The following is an 18,406-nucleotide window of genomic DNA, read 5'->3' on the forward strand; positions in this document are numbered from 1 at the left end:
ACAACTCAGATTTTGTGACCACTCGTCTCCAACACTGCTCTTTGAATATATCAAAGATTTATTTGACATGCAGGTTTATACATAACGCGGATAATTTAGATTGTAATTTACAAAAGAACTGAAAACTTGATCACGATAACCGTACCTTTCAGTCAAGATGAGAATCAGAGTATCTGTTCATAGAATTCAAAGGCAAACCTTTCATGATTGACATAGTGTCTAGTTTGCTTAGAAACTATGTCAATCATGAAAGATTTTAGCTTGAGTCGCCACTACAACTACTACAACTGCACTGAAAATAATGCTACTTGTTGCACTTAATGTTGGGCCATGGTTTTTCAGTTTTGTGCCATCATTGAATGATGATGTACGTAAGCCCTTTGCACTGAAAACAATACTGTTGTTTCTATTAAAACAAACTTGTATTAGTCATATAGATATGTTAAAAATGCATTTGAGAATGGAAAATATGGAATTAATGTATGTTGGTTCAATTTATAGGCTTAATAAATAAATAGGCTGTGAATCTGAATGATTTTTTAGGTAGCAGCCTTCCCCTATGCACCAGAATACAGGAAATCACATCTACCAAAATCAAAATGTTCTTCGGGAGGACTCCCAGTCCATGCCGAAAAATTGTGGCCCTCTATCATATAAGTTGCCCATCCCTGGTCTATACGAATGGTTGCATATAGCGTGCTTTTGAAGCATTTTGAAGAATTTGACACAAAGCAACTTAAGATGCAAAAGTTATCTCCATTCATGGTTCCTTTGACGTTTCAGGGACACAACAGTGTACAGTGAGAGGTGGTGCTTCACAGCGTGTTTACCTACATAATAAAGGTTGTCATAGTAAGCCTCTTCACTAAACTAATGCCACATATTGCTAAGTCGCACTACAAATTAATTTGAACAAAATACCTTTCAATGACTTTCATGACAATAAAGGGTAAGGAATCCCTCCTCTTATGTGTTGATAATACCTTGAAAATAAATGTGATAAAGAAGTCATAAGTCCATATAATTAAAGAAATACAAATAAATAGTCAGTGCAGCATCTTTCACTTATGGTCTTTACTATTGATCAAATGCATCTTTTTTGCAGAACAAATAAGGGAATTGGATAAAATACTATAAAGTCACAAAATAATTAATATTAAACACTTATTTTGAACATTTGATACTCTATTCTATGACAATAAGCTTGTCTCTGCATTTGAACACTAGAAAACTGTTTGGGTCGATCCTTTCTTACTATGAATATGAATACTATGAATACAAAAAACACATGATAATGTTCTGTGCTGGCATGAATTTTAATAATAATATTTTTTTATTTCTACCAATATCTCACCGTTATAACATTCTCAGTCTCTCACTTTTGCTTGAGGTTGTCATTCTTCCTGTGCGACACTTTCTTGTGAAACTGCCGAGCCCTTGAGCCAAAACCCAGGGACTGGAGCGACTCCGAGATGAACCGCTGGGCGGGAGAGATGCAAAGCATCACAAGCAGCTTAGCATCTCCACCTAGTGGGCGAGAAGAGGAACTTGAGGGTTAAGGCCTAGATAGGCAATTTACTTTAGAAGCATTTTGTCATACTTATCATCTGTGGCTGTCGCAGGCCTGTATTGAGCTCTTCTTCTCAATCATTATATTTGACCCGAAAGGAAGTGATTAGATTGCATACCTGTCTGACTACCTCCCTACCTATCTGCACTCAACCTAGTGTGAGTGCACCCTGCCTGAGTGCACCCTGCCTGAGTCCACATGGCCTGGAGGCCCTCCTGCTGAAGCTGGAAAGCTATTCCTGTGTTTTGGGCCCTATCTTGCACCCAGCGCAATAGAGCTCGTAAGTCGCCATTGCTCATGGGACCTATGAGACCGATGAAAGTCAATGGAGAGAAAGTCATTATTTTCTGATCCCAGTCTTTATATAATAATAATAATAATACATTGGTTTTATATAGCGCTTTTCTCGGTACCCAAAGATGCTTTACAAAAAACACAAAACAAAAAGGATACAAATGAACAGTACGGTACATACATGCATACATACAAATACTCCCAAAACAACAATACAGAGAAAGATAGGACAATGAGAAAGAGAGAGAGTGAAAAAAAAATTGTCAGGTGTTGTAAGTGATGTTGAAGAGATGTGTTTTGAGTTGACTTTTGAAAGACTGCAGTGAATCAGAGTTACGGATGGCCAGGGGGATGGAGTTCCAGAGGGTAGGGGCGGCGATGGCAAAGGCTCTGTCCCCTATGGTGCGGTATTTGGTCCTGGTGATGGGGATGAGGGTGTTGGCAACAGTGGAGCGTGTTCGGTGTGGGTCAATGGGGCGTTGGAGGAGATCTGTCAGGTATGAGGGGGCAAGGTTGTTTAGGGCTTTGTAGGTGGTGAGGAGGATCTTGAAATGTATGCGTTGTTTTACTGGAAGCCAATGAAGTTGACGTAGGACGGGCGTGATGTGTTCTCTGGAGGGAGTGTGGGTGAGCAGTCTAGCAGCGGAGTTTTGAACATATTGCAGTTTTTGAAGAACAGTGGAGGGGAGACCATACAGGATGCTATTGCAGTAGTCGAGTCTGGAGGTGATGAAGGCATGAATTAGTGTTTCAGCAGCTGAGAAGGAGAGAGTGGGTCGAAGGCGTGCTATGTTCCGGAGGTGGAAGAAGGATATTTTAGTGACGTGGTTTATGTGTGACTTGAAGGAGAGTGCAGGGTCCATGTAGATGCCAAGGTTTCTGACCAGGGCGGTGGGAGTGACAGAGTGACCATCAATGCAGAGTGAGTAGTTCTGGGAGGTGGGGAGTGTGGATTTTGGGCCAAAGATTATAATTTCAGTTTTATTGCTGTTGAGTTTGAGGAAGTTGTGGTTCATCCAGGTTTTTATGTCGGTGAGGCAGTTGGTGAGGGTGGAGAGAATAGCTGGAGTGATGGTTTTGGTGGTGATGAAGAGTTGAGTGTCATCGGCATAGCAGTGAAACTGAAGTCCATGGCGGCGGATGATTGTGCCAAGTGGGAGCATATAGAGGATGAAGAGGATGGGGCCAAGCACTGAGCCTTGAGGGACTCCGTGTGAGACAGGGGTGGTGTGGGATTTGTGGTTGTTTATGGCGATATAGTGAAATCTTTCTGACAGGTATGAGTTGAACCAGGAGAGGGCGGAGTCAGTGATGCCTAAGGATTTCAGGCGGCTGAGGAGGATGGAGTGGTTGACGGTGTCGAAGGCAGCACTGAGGTCCAGGAGGAGGAGAATGGTGAGGGAGCCGGAATCAGAGGAGAGTAGGAGATCGTTTGTGACTTTGATTAGTGCTGTTTCAGTGCTGTGGTGGGTTCTAAAGCCGGATTGGAATGTTTCATATAGGTTATTGGAGAGGAGGTAAGTCTTGAGTTGAGTTGCGATGGCTCTTTCCAGTAATTTTGAGATGAATGTGAGGTTGGAGATGGGTCTGAAATTGTTGGGGTCGTCAGAGTCAAGACCAGGTTTTTTAAGGAGAGGGGTGATGGCAGCAAGTTTAAGAGGTGGGGGGACAGTGCCAGAGGTAAGGGAGGAGTTGATGATGTCAGTGATCAGTGGGGCGAGAGAGGTAAAACAGGCTTTGACGAGTTCAGAGGGCATGGGGTCCAGGGGGGAGGTGGATGATTTCATGGTGGAGAGTATTTTGGAGAGGTCTGCAGTGGTTATCGGTGAGAAGGTAGAGAGCCGGTGGTCTGAGGATGAAGGAGGTGTGGGTTCGGGGACCGGGGTGGAGGCAGAGGAGGTTGCAAGCTGGTTGTGGATGTTTTCTATTTTGGAGTTGAAAAATGAAATGAGGTTGTTGCATTTCTCCGGGGTGAATGAGGATGAAATGTTGTCGGGGGGCTTGAGGAGTTTATTTATGGTAGAAAACAGGGTTCGTGGGTTGGAGGATCCAGAGTGAATGATGCCAGAGTAGTATACTGAACGGGCTTTGTTTAGTGCTGATTTGTAGAGGTTTGTGTGCTCTTTGTATGCGAGGGCGTGTACTGTGAGACCGGTTTTCTTGTGGAGTCGTTCTAGTTGTTGCAGTTGTTTTTTTAATTTGTGAAGTTCCGGGGTGAACCAGGGAGCCGAGTGAGTAAAGGTGACAGTTTTGGTTTTTAGGGGGGCCAGTTTGTTGAGGGATGAAGACAGTGTGCTGTTGTAGATGTTGACGAGGTCCATGGGGGTTGGACTTGCAGGAAAGGTGAGGCTTGAAAGAGTGTTTGATATGCAGGTGGAGAGAGAGACTGGGCAGATGGATTTAATGTTGCGGAAAGTTATTGTGCGGACCGGTTTGAGTTGGGGGGCGGGAATGTCAACGACAAGTGTGATGGCCAGGTGGTCAGATATGGAGAGGTCAGTGCTGGAGATATTGTAGATATGGAGGCCAATGGAGCAAACCAGGTCCAAGATGTGTCCACGGTTGTGGGTGGGAAAGTTGATGTGTTGTGTGAAGCCGAGGCAGTTGATAAGGTCCAGAAAGTCCATGGCATTTTTACAGTCCGGGGAGTCAATGTGTAGGTTGAAATCACCGAGAAGTAAAACAGATGGTGAGATTGAGGAGAGTGCGGTGATGAATTCAGAGAGTTCTGGTAGAAATGATGGATTGGGTTTGGGGGGGCGGTAGATGATTGCAATGATGAGAGGTTTTGGGCCGGGTAATTTAAAAGCCAGGTGTTCAAAAGATGGAGCAGCAGGGATGTTGAGAGGGCGAGGTTGGAGGTCTAGTTGGTAGATGGCAGCAATGCCCCCTCCTCTGCCCTCAGAGCGTGGGTTGTCCAGGTAGGAATATCCAGCAGAGGTGGTTTGGTTTAGTAAAAAATAATCCAGGGGTTTTTGCCATGTTTCATTAAGGCACAGGAGGTCAAGTTGTTGGTCGATGATGAATTCATTGAGAATGAGACTTTTATTGTTGAGGGATCTTGTGTTGAGGAGGGCGATTTTTAGGTGCTTTTGTTTTGAAATTGATGGGGCGGAAGTATGAATTGGACGGAGGTTCAAGGTGTTCACTCTGGTTGCGTTCTGATGACGTGTGTTGTTGTGATGATGCGGAGAGGAAGCGCGGGAGCCGGTGGGTGAGCTGCGGTCAGACCACAGCGCTGGGATGAAGTTATATGCCCCGGATTACACATATTACATGTTGTTTGTGGATTTAAATGATAATTTTTCATACAAAGAAAACTATAATTTACAAATCTTATCCTGTGCATCACAACTTCAAAGAGTGATACACTTGACACTTTTGCTACATCATTACAGCGCAGTTTGCATTTGTAAACCCAAATGTGAACTAATGCATCAGAAATTAGACATCTGTGAAATATTTCCTCACAAATGAAATTATATAGATCGCTATGTTCAATGAGCAATTTAATTATCGAACACAAGTCCATCGGTTATACAGCGGCTCGAATCTGCTGCTACGAGTCTCGGCCTTTGTTTTTCTTGCGGATACTTTTGCAACACGTCTTGCAAAAGTACACATGTAGCCTACCACCTAGACGTGTTGTAAAACTACCTGCAAAAGAACCCACAGCTGAGACTTGCAGGAGCATATTGGAGCAGTTGTAACGATGGACTTTTGCTCGCTCATTAAAATGCTGAATCAACATAGCGTTCTATCTCATTTTATTTGTGAGGAAATCTTTCACAGATGTGCAACTTCTGATGCATTAGTTCACATTTGGGTTTAAGAATGCACACATTTTGGGCATGTTCTCAGATTATAAAACACGGGTGTGCGAATGTGTTTTGCACCAACTGCGCAGCAATGATTGTAGCAAAAGTGTCAATTGCATGACTCTTTGAAGTTGAGATGCACAGGATAGGATTTGTGCACCTGCAAACAGACTTGTGAACTCATAGACCCTATTTTGTGTTTACAATGGTAGAAAAAATATTTAGGACTTCAAATGTACTGTTACACATTTTTTACTTTAGGTACACATGCAAAATAAATATTGTAGCGACCCAGCAGGACTAATATAATAATAATAATACATTTCATTTATAGTGCCCTTTTCATCCGAAGATCTCAAAGGGCTACAGGTTAAAAGCAAAAATAAAAATAAAAAGGGGGTTTAAAAACATCTAAGAGTGGGAGCCAAAGGTTTTCTTAACAATAAATGTTTTAAGACCTTTTTTAAAGCTATCAGTGGATTGTGGTGGGGGGCGGGGGAGTTTGTGGGGGGATAGAGTTGCCCTAGTTCAGCCTGATAGGCCAGTTGGGATAGGGGGCGGGAACAGCTAGCCTCCAGAGTTACAAAAATACATTACAGCTCAAATGGAAGATGACTTCATGCAGAGAATAAGCATTGCAATGGTGCGTGATTTTGGACATTTCCTTATTAGCTCTAGAGGCAGCATAATGTCCATGATGGGGGAATCACAAGGATGCGTTATAAAACCACATGAAGCGGGGAGCCATGCTGATGCTAAAAAAGCCAACAATGACTATGCAAATGTGAGCAACAACTATACTGGCACCTACAAAGCCACAGCTAACGACGCTTATGCAGCAGTTGCTCTTGACAGAAATGCTAAGGTTCCCCTCAACGTACCATATTCCAAGTCTATCCACCAGTCTGGGGTGGGTACGGAGGCAGCTACTTTCCCTAGGGGGAGGCTTGACGGGTGTAGCCCCCCCATCGTTAGTTCCAGCTAGCCAGTGTTCGGGTTCGCCATATGGTTTTGGGCACTCCTCCAACCCCGTAGTTAGTTGCACGGAAAGGGTTATAAAGCCTGGTTCTCGGGTTAAACGTCATCATCAGCCCCGCAGTGTCGGGCCGCAAACGCTGCAATATTTACGACTTCAAATTTACGGTTACACATTGGTGACTTTAGTGTACGCATACAACATCTGCAGTTACAGGTGCTAAAACTTTTGCTACGATAATACCTTCATACAATAATACCTCCATAGATTTCCCCCCGCAGCAAACTCGCGCCACTACACTTGCGCCCTGAGAGGCATGTCGGTGAAAAGCAGAGGCCTGTTCCGGCGCAATTAATACATGGTGCTAATTTACGGGTCGAAAAAGCATTGTTAGCCCAGTTGGTGTTGCTATTTTGAAGCACCATGGCAGGTCCCAAACATGCAAACGATTAGCCTTATTGAAATATTATAACGATGATATGGATTGTGGAGAAAAAAAAATCCATAGGGGCTGCATGAATGATAACAATAACAATAACAATACTAAACTCGAGCAAAGTAGGCTATATCCCAGCCTTCCAAAACAAAAAATATAATGTTGGTTAAATTCTTTGGGAAAGAACAGCTGATACAGTGGTAAGAAGTTGAACTTTTAAAACAATGCATCTGCAAACACCGTAGGCTACAGCAAACCCATATTTTCTTAACACAGACATCGTGTACAAGCCCATAACTTTTAGGTTTGATAAGTATTTGATCGTGAGAAAACATGGTTTTACCGTGTTTTACTGTTTAAACACACGCAAATTAAACACGTTACGCATAATACAGTCAATGGCATTGCCTTGCCTTGCCTATATTAACAGGGGGACACATGCATTTTACAAACAAAAGTCGATAACGATAATGTAAACAACACTGGTAAGAAACTATGTTTGTTAATGTATTGCAGCATTTCATTAAATACTCCAACAGTAGCGGCCACAGGACCGCATATCATATATTGGTTCTCTTAGTTCTCTTAGCCAAAATTTACATGACGACTCTCAAGTTGTAGAAGAAACACTAATCCATGTGTGAATTAGGCCTATTTTTTCCCCATAGACTGAGCCATTTGAAGTTTGAAATTCATGTGGTCCTGCATCTGTCTTAAGCGGAGACTGCAAACACGCTTTCAAAATATCACCTCGTCAAGTTCAAATGCGCACATGGCTCTTAAAGGGGATGGGAGATGGCACTCTCATGCACGAATTGCATGTTACGTCCAAAACCCACCTACGGGTTTCAGACCATCCCATTTTAGATTTGCGTCGGGCGCAAGATTCATTTATACGCCGATATAGTAGCAACTTTGTGGGCGGAACAGAGTTCCGCCCACAAAGCTACTTGCGTTTAGTGCTTCTCACTTGCATTTCAGATAGGGCCCTATCTCCGTCCAATGAAAACCAATTTTAACCCCTGGGCATCACTAGCACAACCACATAACGGCCAGTAACACACCGATAGCGTCCTGCAGCAGGTGTGTGAGCTTGCTGTTGCGGTACGGGACGTGAGGTCTCTGCTCCGCCAGCGCACCCAGGACGTCCGACAGAGCGCACAGGCTGCGGTTTATACAGGAGGTCTCCCACAGCGCCGCGCCTGTCACCCCCGACATGCCTGACCACATACAAACACACACACACACACACACACAAAAAGTTCATAAAGGTGATGTCACTGATAACTTCTGTGGACCAATCAGAACAGTAGTCAACAACCAAAATCTGTTCGCGTTTCGGTTTGCGAAACGCGAACAGATTTTGCGACATCGGTTTGCGACATCTCTCTGAAAAGTATTTTGTGGGGCCAATAAGAAAGCAGCAGGGGCGACGTCACAGACATCTCCTCACCGACACACTCGCTGCCGGCCAGGTCCACCAGCTGGAGGCGGGTCCGAAAGAGGCCCTGGGCTCTGCCCGGCCGGGGGGAGGGGCATTGGGAGTGGCCAGGGAAGGAGAAGGAGGATGAAGGGGAGGCGGTGGCAGCAGAGTGGTCGGCAGAGGCGTGGCGGGGGGCGCCATTGGCCCGGCGACAGCGCGGGCTCCAGAAGTCGGTCCTCGGGCAGCGCTGCAGCTCTTGCTTGGCGCTCTTCAGACGGCGGGCTGCAGAGAGGAGACAACACAACAAAAACAACAACAACAACAATAAGGATCCATTTAGCTCATTTCTTCAGACGGTGGGCTGCGGAGAGAAGACAACACAAAAACAATAATGATCCGTTGAACTAAATGAATCCACATTACATTTGAATTAACTAGTAAGGTAAAGATATAAGTAAATTTCCTAAATATCTGAAATATTTTTTCTTTATTATTATTATTATTTATTTTTTTTGGAACATACAGTATATAAGTAAGAAAAATGGACTGATATGCATTCAAGTCATTCACGGAGCATAATTAGGAACCTCAGTGAGGAATCGCCTCATCACGTCTTAGCGTCTCAATGAACAGACAATCACTTGTTATTAATATCTGTCCCATATCTGTTAACTTTCTAACTTGACTTCGGACATATCATGGGAGGATAATACAAGCATCCCGATCCTGAGGCGGTGAGTGTGAACAGTCAGTGAGTGTGGGGCCCCCACCCACCCAAGGCCAGGGCGTGGGGGCTGTTGGAGGAGACGGTGAGCGTGACCACCAGGTGGGAGCGGGAGGAGTGGGCGTGCACCAGGGTGGGGCAGCGAGCCCTCAGCTTTACCACTGCCCAGACCAGCTGCATGACCTCGGGGGCGCTCTTCACACACCTGCACACACACGCACGCACACGCACACACATGCAAAAGAATTTTGGCATTAAAGGTTCCTAGAATTTCTGCATCTGCTAGCAAGCCAAACACAGTTTAGTTTATAAGATTAACAACTAGCTTTTGTGGAAATAAAATCGAAAAATAAGAAAAATCTGGTTACCCTTTCAACATCAATAAAAAAAGATTTATTCACTATAGTCTAATCTTAGAACTGTAGGATATAAGAAAAGTTGCATAAGATCAGACCAGAAGCCCCGCAGGATTCAGCCCGTCGATGGCATTAAACTCACAAAGTTCCATGTAGTGTAAACTAAAGGACCTGAAGAAGCCCTGCGGCCAGTTGATCTCCACACTGAACTACCCCTCCCCTGCTCTACCCACTCATAAGTGAGGGAGGGGACCTCGCTGGGGCCCGACGCGGTGGTGATGACGTCCCGGCGCTGGCCCGGGGCTCCGCCCTCCCCGTCGCGGGACAGGAGGTCAAACACCTCGTTGTTGTAGACCTCCACCACGGACACCTCCACCACATGGCTCTCGGACGGCTTCCCTGAGATCAGCCTGAAGCGACAGAGACACACACACATTAATCCTGAACAATAGATATAAAAAAAGTTTAACCCAAATGTACAATATATATTAAAAACTGATTAAATATATATTTTCAAATAATAAAATGTCGTCATGCTCATCTTCAAAACCGTTGATCCGGGGTCAGGTCACGGGAGCAGCTTCTCTAGCATAATATAATGTATTTTTTAATAATAAGATCACCCCGAAGATATGGTATTGTCTGTCCAATAGTGATGCAAAAAGGAGGCGTACATATGATGGAAATGTGTTGTAGGAAACAAGCTGGAGACAGAGAGCTGAGGCCTGTCTCACCTGAAGAGCTCCACAGCAGCTTGGGGGATGATGCCCTGCTGGTCCCCGGGGGAGGAGACACCCTGGGGGGCGCCTGGCTGAGGGGACCCGGGGGGCCCCTGGGAGCCCATCATGGTGTGGGTTTTTCCACTACCCGTTTGCCCGTATGCCATTATACACACATTATACCTGCAGGACGACTATGGATTAAATAAGGACCTGAATCTATCACACACACAACCGCACGCGAGCAGGCACACACATACCCCCACACACACACACAAACGCACATGAGCAGGCGCACACACAGATGCACACACACATATGGAAACACGCCTCACCCATCCAGCAGGGATGTGAGGAGAGGCTTCACCTCCTCAAACACTACGTTCTGGGAGTCCTCCGGTCCATGCACTCTGTCCAGAGAGAACAAGATGTATCCAGAAACATGAATATATATACAGGAATGTAAAGGCAACAGGCAGTTCCATTTTGTGCTTTACCTCTCAAATTCAAACACCTTGTTGATGGCTGGATTTCCATTTTGAATGCAGTTCACCAACACGGTGTCCTTGATAAATGTCAAATGAAAAAATAATCAGCTGAAGAATATTACATGAGACTGGACAATGAAATTGCAAAATTGAAACAATCTGAAAATCCGTTCATCTGCTTTGAAACTCACCTCGCTGACATGAATGACCTCCTCTGACGAGATCGCCCTGAGAGAAATAAAAAAACGTGAGGATGAAAAAAGCTTTTGTTGTCCTCAGTTGGCCAATAACATGCTTGTTTTGCTTTGAGGGGAGACCTCACCCTGATGGGGATGAGCAGGACTGGACCTGGTCCAATGGAAGCACAGGACGCACCCTACAGTGAACCCTGATGTTCCCCCTCAGCTCCTGGAGGTTGCAGAACAGACAGTTAGACACACACACGGAAAAGACTCAAGACTCACTTGTGCATAGCCAACCCCCGTACCTCACCACCTGCCTTTACGCACTTATCGTATGTTGTACGTCCTGGCACTTAATGTACACACTTACTGTATTTCCTACTTGGTTACAGTACTCGTGTAGTCGTATCGTTTCTTATCCTACCTATCTTTGTTGTATACAGGGAATGGGTTAACCCATTCCCTGTAAAAGGGAAAGGGATTGTTGGTGCTTGGCACTTGGTTCTATGAACATCCTTACTGCCCCGTAAGGAAGCAATATATTGTTGCTTATCTATCTTCTCATAAATGTATGTATTGTAAGTCGCTTTGGATAAAAGCGTCTGCGGAATGCCCTGAATGTTAATGTAAACGTAACACAGCTCCTCCCAAGCCTTTGTTTAGAAGACAGTTGGAACACATCGTGGAGAACCAAAGAGTGATCTCAGCTCTCACCACCAGGGTGTTGTGGATCTCTCTCCTCCTCTGCTTCTCGGCCCTGCACCTCTCCTTCTCCTCCACCAGGTCGCGCTCCAGAGCCGCCATGTGGGATTGCAAACCTGGCGGGACAAACGGGGCAGACGGTGTTCTTAAAAAAAGGCCAACATATTCAAGACATAACACTTCTAATCCAAGGTAAGAGAAAAGAGTACCAGCACATTGCCGGACTCATTAAGAAGGCAAATACAAAGCTATACCATAGCACTGCGTCTAGTCCTTCCCTGTTGAACCTTTTAGCACATAGACACAAGTAGGAGACTGAAACTGTCCTTCATTTCTGAAATGGATTAATTAGACACAATAGTGACGTTAGTATTATTGACCACAGCCTTTTATCCAAGCTGGCTGAGGGATGCTTACAGTTGACACAGTGAGGACTGAATCCAGAACCCTCCAGCTGGGAGTCAACATCCCTATCCTGCCCCCTATTTGACCCATTGTCTTATCCTGATCTGAATGATCTCATAGCGAGAGCTATGCTCAGCATCAGAACCGAGCATGAATAACCCAGAGGAAACTCCAGATGTTTGTGCCTAGGCATTGTGAATCCACAGAGCCCCCCTTTCACCCTGACCACCAGCTACTGTGGGAGCAGCATACAACTCCAAACGGTAGAAACGTCAACCTTGAGGAAGCCAGTAAGGTACGGCTAAGGGTAATTGGGGGGCTAATCACCACGGCAGCCTAAGCCGCAGCAGTGCATGGCCTATACATTAGGTAACTTTAGATTAGAGGGACAAAGACAGAGGGACAGGCTGAGGGGGAGTGATAGAGGGAAGGAGAGACAGGAGAGGTCAAACAAAGCAAGATAAAGGTTGATAGGGGGAAATAGTGGATAATGTTGACATTTGATCATGATAAGGGATGTGAAATGTTTATGATTGGCCCGCTAAAGATACAGTAATATACTTTGACACAATCCCAGAATAATGAACAACATATGAAGTGCAAGAACCACTCCCTTGTGAGGAGAACACCTCACCTGTTTTAGTTAAAATACTTAGACAACAACAACTGCCACAAACAGGAAAAAACACAATAGGATGGGAAACCAAGAGCTCCTGAGTGAATCAGCACTTCTGTCCACCGAGTCTGTGAGGTTAGGGTTACTCACTCTGCAGGTCATCTCCATGGCAACTGTTCAGTGTTGCCCTGGCCCCGTCCAGCTTCTCCAGGATCTGCTTGCTCTGGCCCTCCAGCTCGGCCACGCCGTTTGCATACACTGCAAAGATCTCACTCAAGACCTGCTTCAAATTCTGCATGGAGTACACACGGAGATAAGATATAGGGCTGCGGTGGCTGTGTGTTCATCTGGTTTATACAGAGGCCTTATAAATGGGAGCATGGACGCGCACACCCACATTTACAGAGGATGAGTCTTGCCCCAACGTGATTTTAGGTGGACAGGTGGAATAACAGCATTTATTCCAGTTAATTGTGTACCTGGACTTCAGCAAGGAGCTTCCCCAGAGTCAACTGGGTGATGCTCTGGGCTTCCCTCTGGTGATGAAGTAGTGTTTTGGCCTTGGCCTCCCCCTCATGGCCCCGCCGCAGTCTGCCCAGACACTAGAGAAGGAGAGAGAGAGAGAGAGAGAGAGAGAGAGAGAGAGAGAGAGAGAGAGAGAGAGAGAGAGAGAGAGAGAGAGAGAGAGAATGTTTTTCAAAATTGTAAGGTTTCGATGGGAAAATTTGATGTGCATAAAATAAAAGTCTTGCTTCTCAGTTGCCATAGTGCCCTCCCTCTTTAGACTGTTGATTCTTACTAGACATCACTACCTTATAATTCAGGGATGATTGCACCCAACAAAAAAATATGACTGCACATTAAAGTTAAAGGTTGGGTATGGGATTTGCGAAATGCCAGCAGATTTTGAAAACACACAACTCAAATGGTCCTACCCCCTCTCCTTCAACGCTGACTCTGACTCCACCCATTCCAAGTACATGGACGCGCAATCATGCACGAGCGAACATAAATGACTCGCGAGAGCGAGTCATTTAGGTGACCTTGGGTGTCTTGAAAGGCGCCTCTAAATTAAATGTATTATTATATTATTATTATTTGCTAGTTAGCTAGCTCCAGTAGCTACCGCAGGATAACAACAAACAGAAGCTTGCTCTGGGTCACGAGGTTTGAGTACGTGCACGAAGGGGTCGCGCGGGGCGCGGGGGAGGGGGAGTGCAGTACGACCGTTTGATTGACGTACTTACTGTCCAATGCAACTCGGTGGCTCTGGAAATCATTGGCTGGAGTTTTTCGAGCCCTGCCCGTTCCACAGATGATTGACTTGTTTAATTTTCATGTCAGTACTTCTAACTCAGTGGCTGTAAGTGGGTTATGATAAGGATTTCAAGTAATTTTGCAAAAATTGCCAAAAAAGCGAATTCCATACCCAACCTTTAAGGACTCTAAACTAAATTAAAGATGTACTGAAAGTAGCCTATGTACTTCCATCTATCATATATTTCTCACAGAAAACTCATTCCCACATGACAATTTTAGAATTGGATGGAATAGACCAGGCTTATAATATGATGCAACCATATAGAATGACATTACATTAGAATATTCATATACTAGAATAGAATAGGCCATATAATAGAAAAGGTATATCATAGAATAGGATACAATACTTTTTGATCTTACCTCAGCAAGCCTCAAATGAAGAATTGCCTTTTCTGTCTCCAGCTCCAGAATACGCTCCTCTTTACTCTGACAAAAACAAGGTGACATTAGCTTCTCACCTCTTAAGGTTATCAACTGATAGAGGAAGAGGGTTGAAATGCTATGGAATGTTGTTCAATGAAAGCTACAAAAAAATGGAATAGATTAGGTCTATAATGTTAATAAGTAACTCATTTACACGTTCAAATCTAATAAGGCCTATACTTACCCTTAGTTTGTGCTCTAAAAGATGAACTTGATGTGCAAAGATTTGGTCTTGGTTAATAAAGAGTGACATTTTGACGAAGAATTTAACAATACAAGAGAAACAACTTCAAAGGCCTCCCTCGGTCTTCTCCTGTGTCGATCCGGCACCACTGTTTTCTGTCAGCGAGGCTTATGGGATTAGGACGCTCATCAAGGTTTACCTTCTTGTGCAATAGACACAACGTGGTGTCTGTGGTCAGGTTGAGGAAACAGGATTTGTGAATGTTATTATTTCATACAGTATCTCTTTATTGATACAATAATAATGTTATTCAAGCCTGATTATAATGTGTGTTTGCGTTTATCTTTATTATCAATGTGACGCATTTAAAAATGTGAACCACAGCGCTATTAAACTGCCGCAAATCACGGCATCCAAACCAACTCTGCAGAAACCAGAAGATAAAGTGTAGTTGAGGAAGATAAATAAAAATACAGCCACCAAACTCCAGCATCTCTCTTAGTGGGCCTAGTCCCAGAGCGGGGTCATCAGTGGGCCTCACCCCGTCCAGGGCAGGGTCATCAGTGGGCCTCCCACCCAGGGCGGGGTCTTCAGGGGAGAACCGCTGGATCAGTTCTGGATCAGAAAGTCCACTACTCTCGTGCAGAGACACACGGCACAACACTTTTCTCCATGGTTAAAAATTTTAAATGGCTTGTCATGAGCTATTTCTAATTTCAATTAAAAAAAAAACACGATTGGGGAATCGCCCCAGTAGTTTGTTAATACTGCAATATAGTGGTTATCCGCTTGGGAGCAGCAATGGCCAACATGTTAATCCATACAGCGATGAGGAACACACGAAGAAGGGAGGATGAGACTTCCGTGTAGACCTACCAGCCAGACCAGCACAGGAATTACGACAGAGGTCTGCAGGACGTCAGACCTCGACCTCAACAAATTATACCTCAATACCAGATCCACAGTGTCGTGACAAAATGACAAAATCAAAGGACAAAAAACGAGAGAAAATTAGTGTTGCCACTGAAGTAAGACATTACCTGTACTCTGCACCACTTACGGTCCGTTATTATATGGTGCAGAACAGGATCTTGTTACCATGACCCGAGTAGGGTCAACTTTACTGTCTCTTTAGTTTGTGAACACTGTTTAATGAGTGTCGAGGTGTCACTGAGCAAGATAGCTCATCCTAACTGCTCCCGACGATCTGGATGTCGCATTGCAAGGACACGCCGTTGGTGTGTGAATGTCTGTATGATTAGGTGAACGTGTGTATGAATGGATGAAGTTTAAGCAATATTGTAAAGGGCTTTGAGTGGCCATTGGTAAGAAAAGCACTGTATAAATGCAGTCCATTTACAATTCTCTTGTCTAATAGATTGATCGTGTGGAAGAACGACGGACTCGGTTCCAGGACAACATTGAGAAGGCAGAGTTCAGGACCAGACGCGAGGTGCTGTCGGACAGAGAAAGGTATGACGAGGACAACAATCATGAATCATCACTCACTTTGATCATCACATCAATGATTCATTTGAGCCCATTTCTATTTATTTTTCCACAGACAAGATTTGGAAGATGAAATGACCATCATGCGCGAGAGGGTGCAAAGGTTAGGTAGGATCTCAAAGAACTTAATTGTGATCGTTGCGGTAATCCTGTAATGCTTTGTTTAAAGACGCAATGTTGTTTAATCTATTCCCCAGACAAGGACCTTATTACTCTACGAGGTGAGAACCGCCGGAACATGATGCTGTCCGTGGCTCTTCTGGCTCTCAGTGCTTTCTTCTACTACGCCTTCATCTATGGAGATGAAGATCTCTGATCTCAGAACAGAACTCGACTTCAAGTCAGCTCGTTTTGTACGATATGGAGCAATGGCCTCTTTCGACTGGGAGGACACATTCATATATCTTTATCACATCTTAAAATGTTTTTAAATTATATTTTCGATATCCGAGTTTTGTCTTGTGCTTGCGAACTGAAATATTGTAATGGATTTCTATTTTGTAGCTGTTCAGCTCAGTGGTAAACGGCAATAGCCTGACCACCACATGTGTACATTGAATTTTCAATTTATATAAAAGCACATTCCTGTTAAGCTCATACAGAGCTGCCCCATTTCATTCATTACTTTACTTTTTTGCCTAACATTACTTATTTCTTTACATTCCTTAATTGAAGCTGTCTTAAATGCTTGAATGGCAAATGCATTTTAAGGATAGTAGTTGGATTTGGTTGAAGTCATACATTGCCAAAAGCTTTCCTTGTTGGGGGCATAATTTGGACTAAGCTATTAAAACATGCCAACGTTTGTATTTCCATTTTCATTAGTTTGTTAAACGAATATATCTCAAAGGATATTCATTTATGTTTTTTTTACGTTGTTTGTACACAATACAATAAAGGCTTTAATACTTTTTCCTTACCATGATTAGGATATTGGTTGAATTACTTTAGTTCTGACTTGATTAGCCAAATTATATTTTGATCTGTTATACCCTATGTCGGTTTGTTAAAACGGACCAACTTGGAAGTCGGCCGTGGAAACTATTTGAAAGAGGCAAAGCAGGGGCCTCTTAAGTATTCAGTTTTTTGCTCAGGAAATGTCCTTTCCTAACGAGATGACCCGGAAGTACGTGGAGGAAAGGTTGTTAAAAATCTAAAAATGTTTAGGAAGGTGCCTCGATGCAACGTCCTTTAGCATAGGTTACTCCTTAAAGGAGAAATCCGGTTTAAAATGGAACTGGGATATGTTTAAGATGATAACGAGATGGGATGTTCGTTTGGGAGCACAAAAGCGCATGTAAACGCATTCTTAAATAGGCTGTTTTTAGCCGATTCTACCAAAACGCTATAAACTGGGAACCATGGGGGCATCTTGTCATGGTAAAAACGAAATCGTTATTTTAAACAACTTAAAAGGCTAGAAGTGGCCTGACACTTCTTTGATAGTATAATATGGGTCTTAAAATATAAAACGAGTCATTGAGAACTTTGTAAGTGTACAGATTGTTTATTAGAAAGTACATTTTATACACACAATACCATCAGTAGATCACCCGTCGACGCCATTTTGTTTTCAAGACTCGATAAGTAGATTGACGAACACAGAGATTGTGACATCCGTCAGCAACACACAAGCTCTGTGTTCGTCAATCTACTTATCGAGTGGTTCCCAGTTTATAGCGTTTTGGTAGAATCGGCTAAAAACAGCCTATTTAAGAATGCGTTTACATGCGCTTTTGTGCTCCCAAACGAACATCCCATCTCGTTATCATCTTAAACATATCCCAGATCCATTTTAAACCGGATTTCTCCTTTAAGGTATTATTGTAGAAAAAGTCTTTAGCACCTGTAACTGCAGATTTTGTATGCGTGCACTAAAGTCACAAATGTGTAACAATAAATTTGTTACACATTTCTTACAAACTGTAAGAAATCGAACGGACATAAGTACTCACTCATTTGACTTTTGAACCGTAATCTATATTGAACTTGCGGAATCTACAATAAAATTTGCGATATTTCAACGACAAGCAAAGAGGCATAATTAGCCTTTTAGCCCCATAGACTCCCATTCAATCTGGACTCGCCCGCGATCACCCCCAGTGGATGTCTCATGGAACTACAACCAAAATCGGTACAATGGGGCGTATAGGGAGTGCCCAGGCTCTTCGTAGACGGGCTCTGGTCGCACCCAGGCCCCCAGGATAGGCGCTTACTTCCGCAATCCACCAGTGCTCAGAGGCCAAGCCTGGTATTGC

General features: G+C 44.0%; 2 protein-coding genes across 3 annotated transcripts; one reads left to right on the forward strand and one right to left on the reverse strand.

Annotated features, from left to right (window-relative positions):
- Positions 1-935: 935 nt before the first annotated feature.
- Positions 936-16,037, reverse strand: kif25 (kinesin family member 25). The gene is made up of 15 exons (XM_056581062.1): positions 14,640-16,037; positions 14,393-14,458; positions 13,189-13,311; positions 12,860-13,001; positions 11,701-11,804; positions 11,127-11,212; positions 10,996-11,032; positions 10,814-10,881; positions 10,652-10,726; positions 10,332-10,499; positions 9,831-10,007; positions 9,292-9,446; positions 8,548-8,799; positions 8,159-8,314; positions 936-1,527 (listed from the first exon to the last, which is right to left on the reverse strand). Exons 1-15 carry the CDS (start codon positions 14,706-14,708, stop codon positions 1,376-1,378), a joined length of 1,830 nt encoding a protein of 609 aa, XP_056437037.1. The 5' UTR covers positions 14,709-16,037; the 3' UTR covers positions 936-1,375.
- On the forward strand, positions 15,459-17,621 carry ccdc167 (coiled-coil domain containing 167). Of its 2 annotated transcripts, none has more exons than XM_056581060.1 (4): positions 15,459-15,667; positions 16,018-16,112; positions 16,204-16,256; positions 16,346-17,608. In XM_056581060.1, the coding sequence occupies exons 1-4, from the start codon at positions 15,617-15,619 to the stop codon at positions 16,462-16,464; spliced, it is 318 nt and encodes a 105-aa protein (XP_056437035.1). In that variant the 5' UTR covers positions 15,459-15,616; the 3' UTR covers positions 16,465-17,608. The 2 variants fall into 2 exon arrangements, with proteins under 2 accessions (XP_056437035.1, XP_056437036.1); XM_056581061.1 differs by lacking the exon at positions 15,459-15,667 and adding an exon at positions 15,680-15,877 and having other exon boundaries at positions 16,346-17,621.
- The last annotated feature ends 785 nt before the right edge of the window (positions 17,622-18,406 follow it).

The sequence above is a fragment of the Gadus chalcogrammus genome, chromosome 21, assembly GCF_026213295.1.
Source record: "Gadus chalcogrammus isolate NIFS_2021 chromosome 21, NIFS_Gcha_1.0, whole genome shotgun sequence".
Classification (NCBI taxonomy): Eukaryota; Metazoa; Chordata; class Actinopteri; order Gadiformes; family Gadidae; genus Gadus; species Gadus chalcogrammus.

Coding starts and splice junctions, on each gene's coding strand:
- kif25 (XM_056581062.1), bottom strand. CDS start 14,708: ATGTCACTCTTTATTAACCAAGACCAAATCTTTGCACATCAAGTTCAT. Junction 14,459..14,639: donor TTTTAGAGCACAAACTAAGG/GTAAGTATAGGC, acceptor TGTTTTTGTCAG/AGTAAAGAGGAGCGTATTCT. Junction 1,528..8,158: donor CCTGCTGCAGGACGCTATCG/GTGTGTTACTGG, acceptor CTCGCCCACTAG/GTGGAGATGCTAAGCTGCTT.
- ccdc167 (XM_056581060.1), top strand. CDS start 15,617: ATGACAAAATCAAAGGACAAAAAACGAGAGAAAATTAGTGTTGCCACT. Junction 15,668..16,017: donor AAATTAGTGTTGCCACTGAA/GTAAGACATTAC, acceptor CTTGTCTAATAG/ATTGATCGTGTGGAAGAACG. Junction 16,113..16,203: donor GTGCTGTCGGACAGAGAAAG/GTATGACGAGGA, acceptor ATTTTTCCACAG/ACAAGATTTGGAAGATGAAA.